The 24,178-nt window shown below is 42.6% G+C and overlaps 5 protein-coding genes across 7 annotated transcripts; 3 read left to right on the forward strand and 2 right to left on the reverse strand.

The window, feature by feature from the left end:
• Positions 1-672: 672 nt before the first annotated feature.
• LOC135620174 (pentatricopeptide repeat-containing protein At5g47360-like) lies at positions 673-2,298 on the reverse strand. Its single transcript, XM_065122891.1, has one exon. The coding sequence runs from the start codon at positions 2,276-2,278 to the stop codon at positions 803-805; it is 1,476 nt and encodes a 491-aa protein (XP_064978963.1). The 5' UTR covers positions 2,279-2,298; the 3' UTR covers positions 673-802.
• A 734-nt stretch (positions 2,299-3,032) lies between these two features.
• Positions 3,033-12,142, forward strand: LOC103995818 (uncharacterized). Of its 2 annotated transcripts, none has more exons than XM_065122893.1 (5): positions 3,033-3,286; positions 3,385-3,467; positions 5,529-5,584; positions 5,669-5,783; positions 7,679-12,142. In XM_065122893.1, exons 1-4 carry the CDS (start codon positions 3,115-3,117, stop codon positions 5,745-5,747), a joined length of 390 nt encoding a protein of 129 aa, XP_064978965.1. In that variant the 5' UTR covers positions 3,033-3,114; the 3' UTR covers positions 5,748-5,783; positions 7,679-12,142. The 2 variants fall into 2 exon arrangements, with proteins under 2 accessions (XP_064978965.1, XP_064978964.1); XM_065122892.1 differs by lacking the exon at positions 7,679-12,142 and adding an exon at positions 6,802-7,061 and having other exon boundaries at positions 3,035-3,286.
• On the reverse strand, positions 7,793-10,890 carry LOC135620173 (receptor protein kinase TMK1-like). The gene is made up of 2 exons (XM_065122890.1): positions 8,556-10,890; positions 7,793-8,480 (listed from the first exon to the last, which is right to left on the reverse strand). Exons 1-2 carry the CDS (start codon positions 10,888-10,890, stop codon positions 7,948-7,950), a joined length of 2,868 nt encoding a protein of 955 aa, XP_064978962.1. The 3' UTR covers positions 7,793-7,947.
• Positions 12,143-13,226: 1,084 nt separating the features above from the next.
• LOC103995816 (UV-B-induced protein At3g17800, chloroplastic) lies at positions 13,227-15,384 on the forward strand. Of its 2 annotated transcripts, none has more exons than XM_009416514.3 (4): positions 13,227-13,351; positions 13,446-13,624; positions 13,715-13,998; positions 14,187-15,384. In XM_009416514.3, the coding sequence occupies exons 2-4, from the start codon at positions 13,478-13,480 to the stop codon at positions 15,004-15,006; spliced, it is 1,251 nt and encodes a 416-aa protein (XP_009414789.2). In that variant the 5' UTR covers positions 13,227-13,351; positions 13,446-13,477; the 3' UTR covers positions 15,007-15,384. The 2 variants fall into 2 exon arrangements, with proteins under 2 accessions (XP_009414789.2, XP_009414790.2); XM_009416515.3 differs by having other exon boundaries at positions 13,742-13,998.
• A 4,446-nt stretch (positions 15,385-19,830) lies between these two features.
• LOC103995815 (probable xyloglucan endotransglucosylase/hydrolase protein 28) lies at positions 19,831-23,057 on the forward strand. The gene is made up of 5 exons (XM_018830063.2): positions 19,831-19,962; positions 20,028-20,421; positions 20,545-20,645; positions 21,231-21,439; positions 22,425-23,057. The coding sequence occupies exons 2-5, from the start codon at positions 20,172-20,174 to the stop codon at positions 22,912-22,914; spliced, it is 1,050 nt and encodes a 349-aa protein (XP_018685608.2). The 5' UTR covers positions 19,831-19,962; positions 20,028-20,171; the 3' UTR covers positions 22,915-23,057.
• Positions 23,058-24,178: the final 1,121 nt, after the last annotated feature.

Below are 24,178 nucleotides of genomic sequence, written 5' to 3' on the forward strand. Positions count from 1 at the left end.
CCTCTTTCTGAACCTTTTGTGTATGGAACAAACCACTTATATGGCTTCTTCTCCATTGTTCTATATGTCAACATCTTCATTAGGTTTTACATCCCTTTATCCAGCTTAAAACTGGCTCTAAATCTCAGGGAACACTTAGCTAGTTGCAAATGCATTTGTTTTCCTCACAGCTCAGTTCATGTTTGAGAACCAAAATTTCGTTAGAAAACCTCACAGCTAAGGATATCTTCTAGCTTCCTTATCTCAGGGGTTGGAGGGAAATTATGTAGTGATGACAGCAACCAATCTGATAGGATATGTATTTCTGATCTGTCAAAACCTTGATCTGAGCACACAAAATTATTAGCAGCTTCTACTCTTTTTTAACTCATGGAAACCAGATGACAAAAGTAGTATATGCCAATGTCAAAGAGCAGAAGCTACAGGTTGAATTTTATTTTTTGGTCGATCCTCCATAAGGTAACGAATTCCAGATTGTGTCAAGCTAAGATTAGATTTCGTCAAAGTTTGATGATTGCCAACTTTAGTTTAAACCTTATAATGCAATGCCTGTTCGTGGCAAATTTTAACAAAAAATGAAAGTGTAGCATGCCTCCTCCAATTTCACATGCTATCATTGCTAAATTTAAAGAATTTACCTTCAATGAACATTTTGTATCAATAAAACATAGATGACACTCATTTCTTAACAAATTTATTCGACATTCATTGACCAGGAAAACAGCAGCTGAAAATAGACTCAGCTCAGCATATTCAGAAATCTCATAGGCAGCACATAACACCAAGTTCAAAATTAAAGCTGCTATGGCTGTTTCAGTCCCATGATATGTGATGCCAAGGCATGTTCACCAGACTCCAATAACACCTCGACGACAGCATCAACACAATCAGCCTGCAAGGGAGTCTCCCTCTCGACAACCTTTGCTGCCAACCTCAGAGCCTCGTTTAAATGACCCTCCTCACAAAAGCCTAGCAGAAGACGAGAGTAGACATCAGAGTCGATGCAGACCAACCCCTTCTCCTCCATCTCGAGGACACGGCATGTGTCCAGGAATCGCCTCCGTTCACATAGCTCCCTCATCAAAGAATTGCATGCCAGACCGTTCGGTCGATCACCCTTCTCCAGCATCATCCCAAGTACCTTCTCTGCACCTTCGATGTCCTGAATTCTCAACAGGCACACGACAAGCACGCTATAGCAGTCTGCCGTCGAGACCGCTCCTTCTCCAGCCACCCTCCCGATCAGCTCGTGTGCTCCGTTGACATGCCCCTGTGCGCAGAAGCCATCCACCAGAGTCCGAATTGTCACCAGGTTTGGAGAACAGCCTCTCTGCCCCATCCGGTCTAGGATGCCCAATGCGTCACCTAGCTGACCCTTGTCGCAGAGGCATTTGATCAAACAGGTATAGGTCACCACATTTGGTGCACATGCCGCCTCCAATTCACGCTCCATCTCAACCAGAAGCTCCATCGCCGACTTTAGATCACCGCAGGCGCAAGCCCCATCGACCAGAGCCGAGTAAACGATCGCATTGGGCACGCACCCGTTCGCCCGCATCTGGCCGTGGAGGCCGCGGGCGGCTCCAATCTGGCCCGAGGCGGACAGCCCTCGCACGGCCGTAACGTAAGTTATCACATCTGGGATCAACCTGGCTTCTGTCATCTCTTCCAAGAGAGCTGCCACAGCTCCGCCACGGCCAGCATCGGCCAGGAGGCGAAGGACGGCGTTATAAGAGGAGTTATCCGGGCGGCAGTTGAACTCCGGCATTCGACGGAGGAGGGCGAGGGCCTCGTCAGGAAGGTTGCCGTGGCGACAGAGGTTGAGGAGGATTTTGAAAGTCTTAACGCAGACGGGGAATGCGGCGGCGCGGTAGGAATCCAAGAGTTGGGACAGGAAGTAGGGGTGGCGGGGAAGGTGGAGGGCGTCGCACGCGGCAACGTAGGCCGCGGCAGAATGGTAATGGTTGGGTTGGAGGCCGGCCCAGACGAAGAAGCGGAGCGCCAGCGCTCGGTCGTCGTCATCCTTGGTGGCGGCCGCGGAAGACTGGCGGAGGACCGATTCCACGACGGGGGCGGTGAGCTTGGTGTTGGAGAGGGAGCGGGAGAGCGTTCGCTCGAGGGAAGGGTGCCCGGAGTTGGAGCGGAGGAGGCGCCAGAAACCAGAAGCAGTGTCGTCGATCGCGGCGAAGGTGGTGGAGGAGAGGAGACGAGAGAGGAGGGAGGAAAGGAGGTGGGTTTCGGAACACAGACGTCTAGAAAATGGGGAGAATGCAGCCATCTTACGAACGGAGGCGACGGTCCCGTCCTAACAGGGGACAAACTTATATAGCATGCACAATCCGTATACATACATAAATAACAGTTACCACAGAAAATGATTTAGGATATAGAGCAGGTACCTTTCACCTTATAAATTGAATATAGGTGAACCGATTATTATTAACAGTACCTTAGAATAGACTTATAGTATTTTCGATCTTTTTTATTAAAATATTATATATATATATATAATAATAATTAAGGAATTTAGCTATGATGACAAGGAGATACTTATTTAAAAGAATAAAAAATAGGAGACACCATTTGTAAAAATGAACAAAAGGAACAATTTTTTTTTTCTGAGAATTCACCCTTAGATTATTTAGTCTTAATTTCTAATTCTCATTTCTTAGATTTTATAACAATATCTTAGATGATTTATATAATTTTTTATTAGTGTCCAATAAACATGTTCCGATGGCTATTTAAATGTTATAAAATTAATAATATATTTTCATTTGAATATTATTTTTATTTTTTAAATTCAGCTTTAATTAGAATTTTAAAATCTCGTGAAACTGAAAAAAAAGGTCGGCAAATGGTAATAAAATCTTAATATGATCACAGCGTCTTTTCCGTTTACTATATAATATTATGAGATATTCGAGCTGTGAGTCATACGCGTTATTAGATATAATATTTTTAAAAATTAATATAATATTATGAAATAACCCGATATGACAAAGTCAATTCCTTCCCGTCAAGACCAAAGTCACAATCTTCACGCCGAAGAAACAAGAACTATGCCTCAAAATAGTGGCCTGCCTTCGACCCACCGAGAGACGGAGAGAGAGAATGGGGCTGCAGTGGGTGATTTTGGCGGGGGTGGTGGCAATGGAGGCCGCGGTCGCGGTGCTGCTGACTCTCCCCGCCCCGCGTCTCGTCAAGTCGCGGATCGTTGCCTTGGCGTCGCTCCTCCTTCAGCCCGGAGCCAGTATCCTCCCTTTCGCGGCCTTCCAGTTCTTAGGTAAAGTCGTCATTTCTCTGTCTCTACATCATTCTAGGTGGTGTTTCTGAATTATTTCGATGCTTGTGCTAGATCTCTCTTTGTGTAATTCCATGTAGATTTGCGTTGGAAGAACGAGCATCGGCTGATGTGTACCTTCGAGGTCTGTACCACCGAAGAGAGGACTCGATACGAGAAATCCGTAAGCGTTCCTTTTCCCGCATGTGATCTCTTCACCCTCTCTTCTCCTACACTAACGCTTTTAGGGTTTGATATTGATTTGGGCACATATAGGTTTTGGAGGCTGTTTCATTCTATGATTGAATATATTATTTGCCAGTTTTAAGCCGGATATATTAATACTTTACTTTTGCAGAGGATCCTCAAATCTGACGTGAAAACGATATCATGGAAAGAAATTGCTTTCTTTCTGTCTGTCTGTCTATGGTTTAGAGACGATGTAAGAAAATAGAAATTTTAATGAATAGGAGAAGAATGTTGCACAGGATACAACGTAGGTCCTTGTTAGTTCATGGAAGCCGACTTGCCATGCCATTATTGTTCTTTGAAATGCCATTTAGATAGTCATCTGAAGATCATCTTTAGCTGCTGTTCGTTTCTAACTTGTTAGAAAATATTGATATATCACCAAAATTATTTTTTCAACATGTTGCTATTATGTATGTGGGTGTTGTTGATATAACATGGGTTCTAATTGTAATATATACACTCCAATGCTTGGTACAATTTGTTGCAACAATTGAGGTTGGTTTAAGGATACATGTTGTACATGATGTACATCCATGTGCTTGTAAAATATTGGGTTAGCCTGGTTCTCTATGAGAATGGCTAAATTCTGAAACATGTTTTTCATAAAGAAATTTCTTCAGATACAGAAGTATAACTTTTTTCTATAAAAATAAGAGATAGGAACAACCACATATTTTAATATTTCATAGTCTGTTAGATATTGTATAGGTTATAACATGTTTTACTGCAGACGATTTACTGTGTGTTTTCATAAACTCAACTGTTCATGGTTCCATACACCTTTTATAGAGAAAAAAACTACATAACATCATCTAGTATAGTTATTTAAGCAAGGTTAATTTGCTTATTTTCTGTTTTCAACTTAATTAAAATCAGAAATAGGGTTGTCTCTGGAACTCTCAACTTTGTTTGTTTTATTTTTAACTTCTAGTTGTTTTATTGAAAAATTAGCTTCATTATTTCTAGTTGAGACAAGACTTCCAATATGGTTTGGTTCTTGCTGTACTTTCAGCCAAGCTGATTGGAAACCCTAGATTGTATTTCATCTAACAAATAGGTTTAGTTTTTAGTTTGGTTTGATTGATAACAATTGGGCTTTTCATTGGTTCCATCAGAAACCATTTAAGAGTGCATTAGACCCCATATACCAAAATGTATATTCTTAAGCTCACAAGATCACTGCTTTCTTTGGCTCGAAGAATTTCTGTATCTGGAATTTTAGACAAAAAGGATTTTTCTATATAAACCAAAATGTATTAAAAAGAATCCAATTCTGTGTCTTGTTTATTAGTACTGTGAATCTTTTCTTCTAAAATATTGAAACTGAAGCTGCTGATACTTGATTCAAAACTTGTGAGACCTTTCTCTCTGGCCATTGGTCAAGGCTAAGACTTGAAGCCTTGTTATGTTCGCTCATGCCTATTTCCACAGCAGAGTATGATATTATAAGAATTAACCTTGGAAGTAATTGAACTTTATAAAGTAGGTCTCCTTGACTTCTTTTTTGTTTTTTTGCGTCCAAGCTTTAAAAAATTGGCTGCCTTGACTTTGTTACGTGTCCAATTTCCTGATCGCCCTAGGCTTCTATCTGCTCTGATTGACCAATCCAGGGTTTCCTGATTGAGGTCTTTTTCCCTTTTTGGGCCATTTCAGATAACATTACTCTATTACAACTATATGAATTTCCCTGATTGAGAAGCTGGAAGACCTTGCACCCAAAGTGTTGCCATGCCTTTGGTTGCTACTGAAACATACTTTTTTGTGATCATTTGGCAGTTTTCATATTAGGATTTAGGATTAGTTATTTTGATTTGATTTCTTATAATCCAGAGCTTTGCCACACCTGATGTTGTACCTGAAACCTACTTGTGGTTCAGTGTTACTTCTTAGATTCAGTTATCTATATCCATGAATTTTGCGAGTGGAAGATGTTTATTATATATTAAGTCACATACTCTGTAGAAGTTTATGACACTGTTGTCTTCTTATGCAGATATTTAAAGCACAGAGAAACGTCATTCTATGTGTCTCAGCATGTCTCCTTTATTGGTACGGAAAATTTAATACTTCCACTATTACGAGTATGTGTGTACTGTTGAGTTTGTAGTTCTCTCTGATGATTTTGATGGGCAGGTGTATCTTTCGTATTTGCAAATACCACAAAGAGATCAGGGAATTGGAAGAAGTTGAGAAGCATCTGAAAGATCAGTAGCCATACCATGTCTGATGATGTTTAAATTACATGAAGGTGATTGGTTAATTTTTGGTTTTATTGCTCCTTTGAGTTTTCTAAGAATACATTAGTTAGTCTTGGATGTGCTCTGTATTGGCATATTGTTATTTCTTAGTATGTAATATGATGATTATTCGTTGTAGTAGTTGTTATCACATACAGGGATATGCATAATCAAGAATTAACTAGCTTATTGAAAGGAAAGAAGTGAAAATGAAATGAAAACATTTATGCTGCCTTATTTAAGGAATCAACTGATTCTGGTTGGTACTCACTTTTATGGAACCAGCATTTTCGGTGCTTTACCTTTATCAAACTACTGCTTCTGTTTCAAAGGTCAACATTATGTGGATGAATTGTACCATAAGGTAGTTATCACCCAGGGTCTGGCTCAGCAAGTATTGCAGCAAGGTTGATATTTCGGCCCTTGGTTTTCTGACTAAAATTTGGAGAGACGAGAAAATTGGTGAAAACTTGTGAGCTTGAAGATGGTCAAATGAAATAATTTGGTCAGTAGAGTTTAGATAGTAATGTATTCTATATTTTCATTCTGACTGAATTGGTTTAGACTATTTGTTGACACCCTCTCTCTCTCTCTCTCTCACTCTACCTTCAACAGTCTCAACCACATAGAAGTCATTGTTCAAGGTGATTATGTTTTACAAAATTTTTTATACATCGGTTCAATGTTTCTGTTGCATAACTGTTCTTTCTTTCTGTTTTGAGCAAGCGAAGACTGAAACTGTTATTGGAGACCACAAATTACTATTGCTATTTTTTAATTACCAACTGCTATGAATCATATTAATTGCATGATTGTTAATTGATAATGATTTCCTTGTCATAAAGAATAGACATTTGTTTTCATTTCTAGAATAAGATCACATGTCTAGCTTACAGAAATGGAAATATTGATAGAATTTCATTAATGAGTTGAAACCATATGGTGACTGTCATTAGCCTGTTACATGTATTGTGTTCTGGTAGATGTCTGCAACGGTTCTTATCGAGTTCTCTTTATTATGTGCAACAGGTTAGATTGTTGGTGAGTGAATGGACAATTTTATAATGTAAGAGTCGATGAAGCTTTGATGATTGCTATTCTCCGCAGATGGGTTTTCGAACTGGTGTTGGTTGTCGTTCTTGTTCTCTTCATGTACTTGAATGACTTGATATGAAAACCATGATTTGAACTTGCATAAATGCATTTCATATCTCCTGAAAAATATTGTAAAGAACAGCTGCAGATTGATCTTCTTGATAAAATTATGATCATGATTTATGTCTGTTATAGATTATGTTTCAGTGTGATTTCGATGAATATACAGTAGAGTTGATTTTGGAACGGTGAAGTCCTCTGTCATGTTTGATTCAGGTACTCGAAATCAAAATCGAAATGATGATATTCATTTAATTGTTCGGTGTATGAATTCGAAATATTCTAATTTGATTAAAAATAACTGATATGATCTGTTTAACTTTTTGCTCGTACAAGTTTATATTATTTTATGTCTTTGTGGTTATATTATGTAATATTCATGTGTGTCTCTGGGCACTTGGAAGTTGGGTTTGTGGGTCCCTAGAATTGAGCAGACAGGGCAAGGGAAAAAGAAATTGGTGGTTTGGCTGGCTTTTGTCACCTAATGAGCCCACTGTTTGCTTATCTCTGTATGTAATCATCAGTCATCACATGAACACTGGGGAATTGAGCTGCAGTAGATGAACCTTTTCTCTTCGACAAAGAGAAAGATGGGGATGAGAAACCATTTCTTTTGAATTTCTATATTCTTAAATGTTTGATTAAATGATGGTTTCGTTGTTGTTATTCGACAAATGTTTACATCAATTTGTCTCCGCTGTATCTTCCTTCCATCATTAATGCGTATATGATTCGTCACTCTGATGTGCAGGAGCTTGGCTTTCCATGAATTGAAGTCTTCATGCAATCAGCCACTTGTGATGCTGAAACCGTCTAATAATCCTGCCATGTCTTTCCAGATTACACAACAGAAACACCGCACACAGACAAGAAAGGTTCAAGTGGTTCAGTGGTCATCATGTTACATGAACAAGAAAGGAAGCAACAAGAAAAGGAAATCAAGAACAAATCAAAGACAAACAAGAAACGAAAGGCTCAGTTGCAACTGCTGGTTACGCTAATTCCTCCGTCGAACTGAACTCATCTTCCATCGGCCGAGGTGAAGGAGTCGGCGAAGCCCGGCGGCCCCGTCGGTATGCTGGTGTAGGTGTTATCCAAGCTTGCGAGGAACGAGCTCGTGGCTCCGTCGATGTGGCTTCGGTCCTCGAATGCCTGCCATTTCTTCAGTGCTTGGGGAAGCGTCATATCCAGGTCGATCCCGTAGCTCTCCTCCGAGTCGGGATCACAAGGCTTCCAAAGCTCTGAGAGCGAAGAGAGCACGTTGACCGCGTGCCCCATGTCCGGCCTCTGGTGAGGCTCCCTGGCACAGCAGTGGCCGGCGAGCTCCGCTACGGTCCCGACGCTGGTCGCGGTCTCCTCGTCCATGTCGATCGCGGGGTCGATGGCAGCCTTTCGGAACGCCTCCTTGTCGAGGAGCATCCTCCGAAACCATGTCACCAGGTGCATGCTCTCCTCCGGTTGGCTCTCGTCGAGCGCCTTCCTCCCGGTGATCATCTCCATCAGTATCACTCCAAAGCTGAAGACATCAACCTTTGTGGTCACACGCCCCGTCACTGCAAGCAAGTTAGAATGATCAGAACAATAACATCAGGCCCATGCAAACTCATGATCCAATCATTCTGCATTACCCGCATACTCTGGTGCTAGATAACCAAAAGTTCCTGCAATCCTCGTCTCGACGGAACACCCTTTCCCGTCCGGTGCAAGCCGAACCAGTCCGAAGTCGGCGACCTTGGCCTTCATGTCGTCTCCAAGGAGAATGTTGGACGGCTTCAGATCCCTGTGGATGAAGCTCTGCTGCGCCAAGCTGTGTAAGTACTCCACCCCTCTCGCCACATCCAGTGCAATGCTTAGTCTCCTCTTCCACTCCAATGGCTTCTGTCCTCCTTCCTTCCAGTCGAACAGATGGCGGCTCAGCGTCCCCTGCGGCATGTACTCGTACACCAGCAGCCTCTCGTTCCCATCCAAGCAGTACCCGAGCAGAGACACCAAATTCCGATGCCTGACCTTCGTGAGGACCGCGATCTCCGACTTGAACTCGTTCAGTCCCTTCGTCCCCATCGCGCCTGCCTCCATCCTCTTGACCGCGATCTTGGTGCCGTCGTGCAGCTCGCCCTTGTACACCGTTCCGAATCCGCCGTGGCCCAGCACGTTTTCCTCGCTGAAGTTGTCGGTCACGTTCCTCAGGACCTGGATCGAGATAACCATGTTCCCGGCCTCGAGGACATGGACGTCGCTCGTGCCACTGGTCGTCGGGCTGGTAATCGTCTCGCTCGCGGCTGCGCCGCCGTTGACGCTCGGTCCTGCAACCGTGATCTTGATAATGTCCGGATCGGATCCCGAGTGCCGTGGGTGGATCACGGTTGTGTTCGGACTCTGAACTCTGCCGAGATTTTGCTGCTTTCTCCTGTAATGGCAGAAAACCAACAGCCCGACGAGGATAATCCCGAGCACCGCAGCTATCACCGAGCCTGCAATGGCACCGGCCACAGCAGAAGAAGACTTCCCGCTGCCTCTGCTTCTTGAGTCGGTCGACCCGCTTGGATTCGAGTTGCTGCCCTGCCCGGCCGAGGCCGAACCGGCGTCACCACCGACCACAATCTTCCCTATGTTCTGGTTCCCAGCGGTGTTCACCAGCACATTCTTGCTAAAGCTCGGAACTTGTCCCCATAACGAGTTGTTCGACACATCCAATTCCTTCAGAGATGGCAAGCTTGCGAGCTTGGCCGGAATGGTCCCGGTGAGGTTGTTGTTCGAGAGCAGCAGCTTCTGCAACGAGGCGATCGATCCGAACTCTGGCGATATCGTCCCGTTGAGGCCCATCCTCTGGAAGTTGATCACCGTGATGTTGCCATTGTCGTTGCAGCTGATCCCCAACCATCCGCACGGGTCATTGCCCTTCCAGTTCTCGGCGAACCTAGCGGGATAGCCGAGATCTTTAGCGACGGCGAGCAGGATATTGATGCGGGGATCGCAGGCTCCTGGACTCGGAAGGCAAAAGCTCTCGTCTTTGGGGTCTACATCCACTTCCTTGACCGAACTCGGGAACACAGGCACCGCCCCCTGCAGCAGGTTATTGGTGAGGGTGACCTTGGTCAGCGACGGGAGCTGGGTCAAGGACTTGGGGACGACGCCGGTGAGGCGGTTGTCCCTAAGCTGGAGGTCGCGCAGGCTGGTGAGCTGGGATAAGTTCGGCAACGGGCCGGAGAAGTCGTTGGAGTGGAGCCAGAGCTCCTCGAGTGCGGTCATGTTCTCGACGAACGCTATACCGCCGGAGAGGCGGGCGGGGCCTCGCTGGTTGTTGAGCCAGAAGGAGCGGAGCGGGGCGGCGGCGAAGGCGGCTGGGACGGGGCCGGAGAGCCGGTTGAAGGCGAGACCGAGGTGGTCGAGGGCGGGAAATGCGGTGGCGAGGAAGGCGGGGAGGGGACCAGAGACGCCGGCGGTGTTTGCGGAGAAGTTGACGAGGGCGGCAGCGTCACGGAGGGAGTCCGGAAGCGGCCAGGGGGCGAGAGGGTTGTCGTCGAGGAAGGCGGATTGGAGGGAGGCTAGGCCGGCGAAGAAGCCGTCCGGGAGGGAGGAGAAGCGGTTGCCGTGGAGGAGGAGGACCTGGAGGGACGAGAGGCCAGCGAGGGAGGGCAGGGGGCCGGCGAGGCGGTTCTGCTGGAGCTCGAGGCGGACGAGGGCGGTGAGGTTGCGGACGGCGGGGGACAGAGAGCCGGAGAGGTCGCATTTGCCGGCCTGGATGGCAGTGACGCGGCCGTCGGAGCAGGAAACGCCGGCCCAGGCGGCGCAGGGGTCGGCGGAGAGAGACCAGGCGAGGAAGGGGGAACGGTCGGCGCCCAGGCCGGCGACGAGGACCCTCATGGCCTGCAGGTCGCTCGGATCAGTCTCGGCCCGGGCGTCCCCGGCGGCCGCGAGGAGCAGGGCCACCAGCAGCAGGTGGCGAAGGGAGCAGCCGGCCATTAGTGTTGTGAGCGAGTGAAACTTCGTGTTCGTCTATATAGGAAGACGTTTTGAGCCTCAGTAGAAGGGAAGAAGGTGAAGTGGGCGCAAGCGAGATTGCGAAGCAAAAATAAGAGAGAGGAGCGAGACCCGCACATGGTGGGGACAAGAGTCTGGCTTACCCGTACGGGACCGAAGCCAGGAAGCAGGAACCTGCAGTCTCGGGAATCCAAGGATCGCACGCGGGGTCCACTCGGCCCACATCGTCGGCCCCACCATTTTTCTTCTATTCCTACGGTGAAAATCCCGAACCGTGACTGTTTTCTGGCAGAAGATCTCCACCATCGGCGATGTAGGGGCCCGAGATACGCAGAAAGACAGCGATCAGCCAGCCAAGCCCAGCCTGCTGGATTCGGAGTGTTGCTGATATCTGACAACGATCTGCTGTCCAAGGCCTTGGATGCTCTTCACCCGCCTTCCTGCTCCTGCCGCTAAAGCAAGCCTGCCTTTGGAACTCTGTAAAGTTAAGCCACCTTGAACAATCCCTTTCTTTTAATCTCTACAGTTGAGAAACTGATCCAGAAAGGAAGAGGAATATAGCTCAACAAAGGAGTCGGCAACACTGAATCCCTTTCTTCTGTTCTCTAAAGTGGAAAGCTTGAAGGAAGAGATGCTCTGCTGGTTCTGGTTGGTTCACTCGGTGGTTGCCTGTCCAGTTTGGATAGATCTCTCTCACAGCACAGGAGAGAAACTTGAGAGTCAAATCACACCAAGGCAGACGCATATTCCTCTCACCCCCTCGAGATTTCAAGGTCTCACTGCCCAATGCACAGACACGGTGATGAAGACTAGCACTACCGTAGTGTAATTCTGGGCTAGCATTTACCAGTCTCACCTGGCCACACAAGGGAGAGCTTGTGTTCATCGACCAGGCAAGAAGATGTCTGTGTTCACAGACACAAGAAACTAGAGCGGCAGTAGGGACAGTTGGATCTGCCGTTGTTCTTGCTGCATACAGCCTTGTACAACACACCTAGCTTATTGTCTAAAGGAAGAATGCAATGTCTTGTTGCCTCATGCATTTAACACCAATCAATGGCTAAAATAATATGCTGTGCAGTGGACATGCTTCTTCCTTCCTTTTTGTCCTCTTCCATCATGAGAAAGTTATATATGTTGTGTGCTTTAGAATAGAAGGAATGGTCCTTATTGTCTCATATGATCTATTTGAATGTGTGGTTTAACGATACAAGTGGAGTTCTATTTCCTTTTATTCAATTGGAGAAACTTCTCTTTCGGATGTAGTGTAATCAATCGATGGCATTTATTCACCAAAACCAGTCCAATGCATTTAATTCAGCAAATCCATGCAGGCTGCAGACAAAAACTGGGAGGAAGCAGGTGTACACAATGTCAGAGAACCATCAGCTTTCTCTGGGACTATAAATGAGAGACACTTCTTCCATGCTCCACTGCTTCTTTGCATTAAATGTTGGTGCTGCTTGTGTTCCTGTGGAAGGTACATTAATGAGAGATCAAACTGTTCAATAATTTGTATTTTTATTTAAAGAAATAAGAAATGGCAGGCAAGAAACTGAACCCACCCCCAGAAATCTTGCTATCAAGAAAATATATGCTTGATGTGGACCTGTCAGGAGTCATCCTGCAAACAAAACAAGTATCATCATAATCTGATGCAGACAAAATGCTGTGACTTCAGCTTGGGAGCAGGATGCAACAGGAAGCTAGCATCAACCATGGTTGGTTGTGTGTATCTGATGCACCTCCTTTCCAGAAATAAATTCTCTGATTGATGCTCATTTTGGTTGAGGAAATAAACAAGAAGCATATTGAAGCATCAATGTTTCAACCATATCTGATCCACTTGATGACAATCTCAGCTTCATATCAATTTTAGATTAGAAAATTTAATGAATGTTGATTAGCTTTGGAATGAATGCTGTCCTTCTGAGGACAAATTTGTTAACAGAAATAACTTTGCAGTATATCCACTTATATTTTATTTCCATTGCATACTAAGATTTTAATGGACAGGTAAACCAGTTATATTAGTTCTGTTTATCATCTTAGGATTTAATGCCCCCCCATTTCATTTTTCTAGCAAGCTTACTTTCCATGAAATCTAATGTAATCCATAAATAACCATGAAAAATTGTGGAGATGTAAGTGTTTGGGGACTTGCATTCCAATCAAGAAAAACACATACTTCAGCCCCAAAATAGGTAATAAAAATAAAAATAGAAATTGATGGCAATTTCGTAATTATCGATGTTGTTAAGGGTGACTCCGTCATGTGCCCATCAACAGCCGCCCCCGAAATCCGCGGCTCATCTCTCTCCGACCGCAAATCAGCCTATAGCGTTCGACCGGCGCCTCCCCATTTCTAAACCCTAATTCCATTCCCTCCCGCCCCCCCCCCCCCTCTCTGCCTTCCTGCCCGATCTCTTCGGTTCTTCGTCCGGTGATCGATCGTCGCTTCGTTGTTATTTTGTTATGTTTGTCGTGTGTTCTGGTTTTTAATTGTTGAATTTGATGGAGGGTTTCCTGTGTCGCAGATCTCGTGACTGTTTCGCGTCGGTTTCGGTCGATGGAAGCCGCCACGGGCCTTCGCTCTCCTCGGTGCCTTCGCAAAGCTCCCGGCTTTAGCTCGAGGTCGTGCCTCTTGGCCATCCACGGGACCAATTCTTCTCTCTCGTTTGATCCCAAGCCCGGTTACTCGACCCTGTGGCTCAAGGTTCGGGATGCATATTTGATTAGAATCTAATGTAATCCACGTTTTAGTTCGCTTGACGTTGGATGAGCTCCTTTGATGCGTTCGTGACAGAGTGATTCTTCAATTTCTCTGTCAAAGCAAGGGCGACCACTATTTGGTGCTCGGAGGAGCATTGGCGTTCGGGCATCGTCATCTTCCTCGGAATCGTCGTTGCCGATTGCTCCTCTCCAGCTGGAGTCACCTATTGGGCAATTCCTGTCTCAGATTCTCGTTAGTCATCCTCATCTCCTGCCGGCTGCTGTTGATCAGCAGCTCGAGCAGCTCCAGACTGACCGTGAGGCCGAGAAGAACAAGGAGGAGCCTGCACCTTCGGGAACTGACATAGTTCTATACAGGTGAAGATATAATTTTTTTATAGTGAAAGTAATTGATTTGTTTTAGGTGACGGAAGATAAGTTTTTGTCTCCAGATCGTTGCATCGACAGAGCTTTATGTAGATGAAAGTTCTGACTCTTTATGCTGAGAAATAATAGTGAACTTATTGTATTGGGTAGAAGATTAATTCTGGTAATGAAATTGTTAGGAGGATTGCCGAGGTGAAAGCTAATGAGAGGAGAACGGCTCTGGAGGAGATTCTATATGCATTGGTTGTTCAAAAGTTTGTTGAGGCTGATGTTTCTTTGGTTCCTACTATATCTCAGTCGACAGACCCTTCCAGTAGGGTTGATCACTGGCCACCCCAGGACGAGAAACTTGAAAGGTTGCATTCCCCCGAGGCTTATGAAATGATCAAGAATCACCTGGCTCTCATACTGGGGCAGCGGTTAAGTGATTCCAACTCTGTGGCACCTATTAGCAAGCTCAGGATTGGCCAGGTTTATGCTGCTTCTGTCATGTATGGTTATTTCCTCAAGAGAGTGGACCAAAGGTTTCAACTTGAGAAGTCCATGAAGACTCTCCCTTGGGGATCAGATAAAGAGGAGATTGCTATTAAGCAAGCGATGCCAGATGAGTCGAGACCGTTCACTGAGTCCAGGATTTCAAATCCTGAGTTGCCTTCTTGGTCTTCTCCAGGCTTTAACAAGGGTGCAGTTGGCAATGGGGCCAAGTCCAGTCTGCTGCGATCCTATGTCATGTCCTTTGATTCTGATACCCTTCAAAGGTACGTCACAATTAGATCAAAGGAAGCCTTTACCATTATCGAGAAGCACACCGAGGCGCTATTTGGAAGGCCTGAGATTGTGATCACACCCCAGGGAACCATCGATTCTTCTAAGGATGAACTGATCAAGATAAGTTTCGGAGGATTGAGGAGGCTTATTTTGGAGGCTATAACTTTTGGTTCTTTCCTCTGGGATGTTGAGGGCTATGTAGATTCAAGGTATCATTTTGTGACCAACTAGTTTGCATATAATTAGATGTGGGGGATTTGATGATGACTAAATGGTTCAGACAGTGTGCTGCATATTATTCTACAATAATTGCTGAAGGTGGAAATCACCAGATGGTGGCACTCAGATCTTCATATCCATCGGATCCTTCCATACAACTATTGAGGTCTTTAGTGCTGTACATAAGGGTTTCCTCTAGTTTTTGTTTCGTGTATGTTCTTGATAGTTGTTTTGATGTCTGTTCCTTGACTGTTTAGTAGTCTTTTTTGGTTAATTTTTTTGCTTGTAACTTGGAGTTAGAAACTTTCTTGTGTGTGAAGAGCACCATTTTCTATCAGGTGAAATATTATATTTTGAAGTAATAATTATTTTTTCTCAATAAGCTGTTCATTTGTAGCTTTTCTACATTCTTAATCTTTATGTTATTTTCCATAGTAACCTTTAAAAGTATATATTCTGTTCTGCATTGAACTAACATTAATCTTTATGGAAGCAAATAGCCAGATGAATATTTCTGTCTATCACAAATCCTTTTGAATATCTTGATAGGTTTATTTCTGTATATACAAATGGACACAGTCAATCATATAGCGGCAGTTTGTCTCACCTTTGGTTTCTTGTGATTGGATAAAGGTGTGCATTGGATATCTGTATTCTCCATAATCCACCAGATTAGATATTGGAAAGGAAATCCCTTGTATTTCCTTCTCTATTTAATTTGTACCTTTCAAAATTCTCATTATTATATGTTTCTGTCAAGCCAGAACTTGATAAATTTGATGATTTTTTCTTTGTTGATTATTATGTAAACTGAAAGAATTTTGATTAGCATTTGATGGTATACATATATAAGAAAAGAATATGTAGTTGATAACTTTAATGATTTTTCTTCACTGCTTATGATGTAACCTGAAAGTATTTCGAGATTTTATAACAGCAAAAGCTTGTACTAAGTTTAAAAACTAGCTTTTTGGAAAAGTTGGTGATCGAGGTCATCTGTGTGGCAGTAGGTTCATCTGCTCTCGTACTGCTTTGGTGAGTTAGTTATATGGGTGGAGGCTTGGAGCCTAGTTTGTCAATTGAGTGAGCCTTTCTGTGCAAAGTTGTCAATTTAGGTAAAGATGGAGGTTTTGAGGTTTTAGAACAGTTTGTCATCGTGTGTCTACTAGCTGTGACATTTTCTATTTGGGTCAACTTTTATGGTCATCCTATCTTTGGGTGCCTGATACACATATAATATGAAAGTGAATGTTATCGGTCGATCCGGAAGGGGAATAGGCAATTGGTTTGTGTCGATTTGGAAACCTAAAAGATGTTTTGTTTTGGTACTTACTTTGTGGGATTTTTTTTTTTGAAGTTTCTTATGCTCTTGTTATCCAAGAAAATAAACGGAATTGGGACAGATCTAGTAGGTTCTTGTGTAGCTCATTGGAGATAAATTTTACTTGAGAATTTAATCTGTTGGCTTCTGGTACATTCTATCTCTTTCTTTTGCCCAATCATTATTTCTGATTATTCTCTATTATTGTAACTGCTAATCATCGACAACTCTGTAACTGTTGTATCTACTACAGCAGGTATAGTTCCAGGTTTCTGATGTAATCAGGCATTTTTCTTATCTTATTTGAATTCACAACTCTGCACACCATAGATCTGATTACAGCTTTTGGTCATCGACAACACCTAAGGTGATGATGGAAGTACCTGTTGCCATTCATGCTTAATTAGTATTATCAATTTGATTGTGTGGTTGTACTACTGTCATCTGTTGTTTGCGTTCAAAACCTATTATTTATTCTATCAATCTTTAAGCTTGCTGTGAGCTTTAGCTTCGCATCTCCTAATGCTCTCATGTGTTTTGCTCTCACCTTTCTTCAGTTCTTTTCAGGGACTTCCATCCCTGCCTTCTTTCTCCAACTTATGCCAATGTGTGCCACATATTAAAGGGTGATTGCAACTCAGGTTGTTCTACTATCATCATTTATCGTTTCCCTTCAACCCTTCATTCATTCTATCGATTTCGGGTTCCTTTGAGCTTGAGCATTCCATCTCCTAATGCTATGAGGTATTTTGCTATTACCTTTCTTCAGTTCTTTTCGGGGACTCTCAACTTATCGTAATATCTATCATATTTAGTAGAGGACTCTCATCCCTGACTGCCTTCCTGTAACTTATCGTAATATTTATCATATTTAATATGACTGTCGATAAACTGGCTGTAGTTACGTTCCCCATGTCATTTGACAATCCTCTTCCACGAGAACACATCCATCGGCCTCATCACAGACCTCCATTAGCACACATCTTTGTGGTTGCCGGACCAAGAAAAAGCAGCATATAAGCAAATCCATTCCCAAAACTCTCTCTCATCTGAAACTTTTTGGCCCCTGTAGTATGACTGTGAGACACCATCTCTTGACACCAAACATTACCATCCATAAAGTCTTCCATCCACTGCAGTAAACTAGGTGTATAGAACTCTGCGTCGATGCATACAAAGTTCATTGGAACTCAGGGAGACGAAGGCTAAGGAAGGCAGAGTGGGCTCGGAGGTGGGCTCCCCACCGAGCCGTACGGGGAGAGTGACGTGCCGCATCGGGCGCGGCCGTCAGAGGAGTACCAGAAGCGTCTGATGTTGATCCGACGGCGGGAAAGTCTCGAGGGGCGACGGTTTGACGCGGGACCGGCTCGGCGTCCCCGAGGTGGCAACGGCTAATTCCGCTGATGTGGCGTCAAGTTCGACAAGTCACGTCACCAGTGAATTTACTTTTGCGCCCTGATACTTTACCTTAATTACGATAAAGCCCTGTTACTGAGTTGGAAAACCTAAGAGTAGATGAGAGCTCAACTCAACAAGATCGCCTGAATTACTACTAATTGAGATAATACTAATTATTAGTAATTGTATATTACTAGAATATTAAATCCTCAATTTATGAGAAAACCAGTCATCTTGGATTCCAAACATCCAGCTCAGCTACTTTGAAGGTGGGTACTCATCCATCCTAAGTTGGCTCCTTCTCGTTGGTCACTACTGCTGTTCAAGGACGTCAGTGGGCACTACTACTACTTCATGTGAAGTATCAATTTGATCTTGTGCATCAGCATCTAGCACATGGTATTGTCTACATCCAAATAGATGCCAGAAAAGAACCAGCTGAAGTAGTAGCCAGCCAGTCCTTCCCAAGATATGACAAGCACGTCTTGTGCACAAAATTTTGGTTAATTATGATGTCCGACATGGTAAGAAAATTGAGTTTATGCCTTGCTGATTAAGCCACTGAGGACAACAAGAAGTCGCAAAAGTTCTAACGTTCTCGCCAACCACAATCACTCACGACTTCCGGTGATATTGTTGTTACGATCACCAAAAACACAATTAGGATATTGAAATTATTTTTTTGTTTATCGTTTTTATGTCTTTTCTATATGCAATGTATCTTTCGTCGATAAAATCGATGGTATTAGGATAAATAAAATTAAATATTTTACTTTCATAATTAATAAGAATTTCAATATAAAATTTTAAAATCTAATTATAGGATAATATAGAGTAAGCCCACTTATTTCTTAAAAATTTTTGCACTTGAGTATGTTTGAATTTACTAGGAAAGTCTAAAGCTTAAAATGATCATATGGGTTCCTCATTTTATTAATTTATTAGATGTCTTCGGCTTTCCCACGTACACACGTTTGAACCCAATCCATAATCTAATTGTTGGGAGGCAAAAAATAAAATGGATTGGGATCAATTAGTAAATCACATGGCACCTTAATCGTTTCATTTAACATGACCATCATGACTTCTACAAGAAAGAGAACAATTTGGCCAGCCAAGTCATTCGGACAATTGAAGTGCAGTGAGAAGTGACACTCTTTTAAGTGGCCATATACTCACTCTTTAAGGGACCTGTCTCGGGTCACTATTTCCATGGCTAGTATTCATGACATTTTGGTAGTCTGTACTCGCTGACGAAGAAGAAGAAGATATACTCTTTTAAGTGGCCTCTCTCGGGTCACCTTTTCCACTGCTAGTATTCATTACGTTTTTGGTCTGTACTCGCTGATGAAGAAGAAGAAGAAGAAGAAGACGAAGAAAAAGAGTTGATGATGGGAACACATAACAAATTTTACAGTGATAGAATACTTACTTTTGGGCCTTTTTTTTTTTTGAAAAAAAAAATTCTCTTTTTAGCTTTTTCTCAAACGATGTCTTCAATTTTTTTTTAATTTTTTCATTTGTTATCCTTATTTTTTTTCTAATATGTTAAATATCTCTCGTTGTCCTATGTTGCTTTCGTCCCTTTGTGGTCACCTTCACTCGCTACGAGATTTCGTTGGGAGGTTTCGTCACTTTCATCATGTCGTCTAATCACTTTCTTTCTGTCACTTCTGTCCCGTTATAGTCACGTCTGCATAGTCATCTCCTTCTTCTTCCTCACCTTCGATGATGAGTTTACGAACGATGATGTGATCGAAGCGATAAACGATGAGACAGAGATGGCAGAGCCTCATCCATTGTCATCGATGTCTATCACTCAATGAGACAAGTGTGATTAGACGAAGATGACAAAGCAAAAGTGATCACGATGAGATAAAAATAATAAAATATTATGGTACGACGAAGATGATCATAACATACGAAATTAATATAGTAAAAACAATAGGACGACGATAAATTTATTAAATAAAAAATAAAAATATCAAATAAAAAAAATAAAATAATTATTTCTAAAAATGAAAAACAAGGGGGTGCAAATGGCCACTTACTTTTCAACAATACATGTCAATTCTTTACTATGAATAGTTCACTGAGGAGAGAGATAATTGGGGAAGAGAACTATATATTGCAACATTGTGTCAGATGTCTGCTGCATTTTACTCTGTACTCCTCAGTGGCGTTGGATACAGCATTAGATAGTGCTCTCAATTGCTATCAGTACTCTATGGCCTCTACATTTTACACAGGTGAGGCATACATCCTTTCAAATCTTGCTTGCATACTCTGTTAATGCTCTCTCTCTCATTCGAAGGCCAGCCTTTCTTTTGCACAAGTATACCTTTCTTTCCTCTTCCCCCAAGAAACATAGAGAAAGAGGGAGCTCTTTTCTCAATACAACACTAGAAAGAAGCACCCATACAGAGCACACACAGCCAACCCTGCAGAAGAACAGCAGATGAATAAACGAGAGAAAGGGGAGATGGTGGTGTGTTCTTCTTCCTTCTTCTTCCTACTCTTGGCGTCATCTCTACTCCTCTCCTCCTCCACCACCTCCTCTTCCTCCCATGCGGCCTGTAGTATCCTCAAGCTACCCAACCTCGCCACCCTCTCTTTCGAGGAAGGCTACACGCAGCTCTTCGGCGACTCCAATCTCATGCTTCACCGCAATGGCAGGACCGTCCACCTCTCCCTGGACCAGAGAACAGGTACTCAAATGCTCTTCTTCCGTCTCTGCTTCGTTGGTTTTGTCTCTGTCACCTCTCTACAGCCATCTGTCTCTGATGCTGGATTGGACTGCACTGCCTTTCATGGTGTTGGACAATCGGTAGGTGCTGGATTCGCCTCGCAAGATCTCTACCTCCATGGATTCTTCAGTGCTTCCATCAAGCTCCCTTCGGATTACGCTGCCGGAGTCGTCGTCGCGTTCTATGTAAGCCCACCTCTTTTGCGTTGTATCCTTCGTTTATCCATGCACAGGTGATGCTGATGTTACTTTCCTAAATCCAATTCAGTCATCGCCTTCTTGAAGCTTTCAAGACAGACTTCGTTTGATGTAGGAATTTCTTGATTCCCCAGTCATTTTGCTGTTATTCTCTTCTGATCACAATAGCAATCGAATGCCACATGGTTTTGTTTGCCATGAACCATTGAAATGTTCTCTTGTTACTCTGATCCATCTATTTCCATGGTAGCTCTTCTACAAGTTGCTGTAGTATTTCTGGTTGCTAATCATAATAGTTAGATGATTATGATGCTAACTTCATCCTCTTTTCCAAGCTTTTATGTTTGCAGTATAACCCCAAGTTCTCTAATATCTATCTTTCGTTATTATCAGCTTAAAAGAATTTAAGAATGACCATCTTTCAAAAAAGCTTTCCTCTGATTTCTCTCTTGATTTGCTGCAATCAACTAATATTTGACACATTCAAGTTGAAAGACAAATTCTAAAATGCATGGTTCCTTATTTAGTATCTCCATCACAGTGCACAAAAATCTTGTTTTCTTGTCAAAACAGATGTCGAATGGAGACATCTTCGAGAAGACGCATGATGAATTGGACTTTGAATTCTTGGGGAATATACGAGGGAGGGAATGGAGGGTTCAAACCAATGTCTATGGCAATGGGAGTACAGCAATCGGAAGGGAAGAAAGATATGGACTCTGGTTTGATCCGACGGAGGATTTTCATCAGTACTCCATCCTGTGGAGCCATGACAAGATCCTGTAAGTTTGAGTAGCTTCAGAATTCAACACAAAGCAAGTAAACGCAATGATTGATCTTTCCTTGCAGATCATTGCTCGAACATGCCTTTTTTCCTTTTACTTGATTTTGATAATTTCAGCCTCTTACCTCTTTCTTCCACTTCTGACAGAGTTACAGGTATAGGAGATGGTGCTTGCTAACTTATTGTTGGATTTTAGTATATTATACTTCCGAATGGGTTTAATTTGGAATGCCCTAACACTTGTTTTTTGTTTCTATGTATTCTTCTTTCTTCTTTTACAATGTTATCATGATTCCATTTTTAAAAATGATAAAGTGTTAAAAGTCAAAGAGATTATATTGATCTTTTTGCAATATTTTTTCCCCTAGCAAACCAAGTTTCTTACTGTTCTTATTTACATACAAAATTTTCTTTTATGTTGGTTTATTTAGCTTTTTTTAGGACTTTAATGCATCAGTAAGTTGAATATGGGGAAGCTTTGTTTTTTTTTTTATGATGTGAGTTGGATTAAAATCTTGCAATCCTAAAATTTTAAGCAAACGAAATCCAGAGTTCTTTCAATTCTTTGGAAATTGTGTATATTCAAGGCGCATGTTCAATGCTGCATCATGAATTCTGAAATGATAAGAGGCCTTTTCCTCTAATTGTTGTGTGGTATCTGCCTTAGTTCTTTCTACTATTCGAATAATAGTTTTGTGATCTTTCAAGCTACCATTAGTCTGCTTTTGTAGGTTACAAGCAAACCTCTTAGATTCTTTGGTCCATAAAAGTCAGCTTCTGATCTGTTATCCGAAAACGTAAAATTCTAATGAACAAAAGGATACTCAAATTTATTCCTCATACGCATTTAGTGAAAAGTATAGCTATATTAGTCTTGTCATTTATAAAATTCAAGAATATATAGTAGTTGATGCCTAAGTATGCTCTTCAGACTAAATAACCCAAACCTCATCCTTATGGTGTTCTATCTTTCCCTTGTGCAGATTCTATATCGACAACACTCCCATTAGAGAGGTTATAAGGACACAAGCCATGGGTGGGCAATTCCCCTCGAAGCCTATGTCCCTCTATGCCACCATTTGGGATGGATCAAATTGGGCTACGTTAGGAGGACGCTACAAGGTCAATTACAAATACTCACCCTACGTTGCCGAATTTGAGGATCTTATCCTCCGTGGCTGTGCCGTTGATCCCAGTGATCACACTCAGAGCTGCCAGCGGCCAGATGTGTTACCCTATGATGCTATTACAATGTCAACAGTTCAACGGTCTGCAATGGAGAAGTTCCGGAAGAAGTACATGACCTATTCCTACTGCCATGATCGTGTGAGGTACCAGACGTTGCTTCCCGAGTGCAAAATTGGTCCCGAATCTGAGAGCTTTCATTCATCAGGCGAAACAAAGCTCAATAAGCATCGTAATCGTGCTAAGCGCCATCGATGGAGCTCGGCTGGCACTGCCCTTTCGGTCTAACTGGAAATTTCAAATGTCAGGGAGGTAATAATTTTGCTTGTGCCGTATAGCATATTTCTGTGTGAGAGTGGTGGGACTATGTAGATTCTTATTTTTCATGGCACATTTACATGCATTAAGCCAAGTTTCTCATCATTAAACTACTTATTTGTGTCTTCTCATCGTTAAATATTCCTGAAACCTCACACCTAAATCAAGAGTATGGGATGGACACATGGAATGATGATCCAAAGGTGGAGGTGGGAGGTTTCTTTGTTCATGTTCTTTTGTTCTGTGCTGGAGGTAGTGGTGTGTAGGGCCATGGCTTTGTAAAAAGAGGAGTGGTTGAGTTTGAGATACTTTTGTGTTTGTGTTGATCATCTTAGGATGCCATTATTAACTTGCCTTTTAGCCTTTTTCTCTTCTGCAAACTGGCAAGATTCTCAAGGTCTTTCATGCAGAAATGTGGGGTCTCTCCTGGCAGAAGGGCCAGCATATGAGGAAAAAGATGAACAGCTTGAGCATAATATGCTTCTCTCCTCATCAGCTATATAACTTTAGGCCACAGGGCAAAGAAAATACAGCTTGCAGGACATGGTGGGGTGATCATAATTGCTTTTCATGGAATCTGTGAAAGCTTGCTCAGGTTGTTCATTGATTGATGACAGGACTCACTAGCATTTCAGCATCTTAATCATCAACAGTTACTGATTCAAATTCATGGGAGTCCTGCCATGGCAGACACATCCAAAAACCCCTCCATCATTGGTTTTGTTGCTAAAAATAATCATGAGTTTGATCAAATTGTGAGCTCATTCTTTCAGTTTATTCCTCATGCTTGTGTGAGGGGAATTAAGAACCATAACGCCCATCTCTAAGGATTATATTCACTCAAAAGCAAATCTGGTTTATGATTTCAGTAATGTAGATGGTGACTAGCATTTTTCAACATCATCACAACCTTACTCTGTAAGATGCATGTCATGCATCAGATGCTGCATCAGGTGAAGCCTCCAAAACAGAGTGCTTATCACTAATAAATCTGATTACAGAATAGAATCAGCAGTTAGATTCGAATCCGAACTGATCAGAAAAATAAAATAAAAAAAAACTAAATACCCATATAAATATTGTATATGTCCTTTCTAATAGTTTATTAAATGATTAAATGGATAAGTATTTAAAAAAAAAATAAAATAGATGGATTCAGTTTCAAATTCGAGATTAGCATAAGGAGATGTTTATTTTTTTAAAAAAAAAAAAAAAAAATTCATTTGGGTTTAGA

Source organism: Musa acuminata, chromosome BXJ2-8 (assembly GCF_036884655.1).
Source record: "Musa acuminata AAA Group cultivar baxijiao chromosome BXJ2-8, Cavendish_Baxijiao_AAA, whole genome shotgun sequence".
Taxonomy (NCBI): domain Eukaryota; kingdom Viridiplantae; phylum Streptophyta; class Magnoliopsida; order Zingiberales; family Musaceae; genus Musa; species Musa acuminata.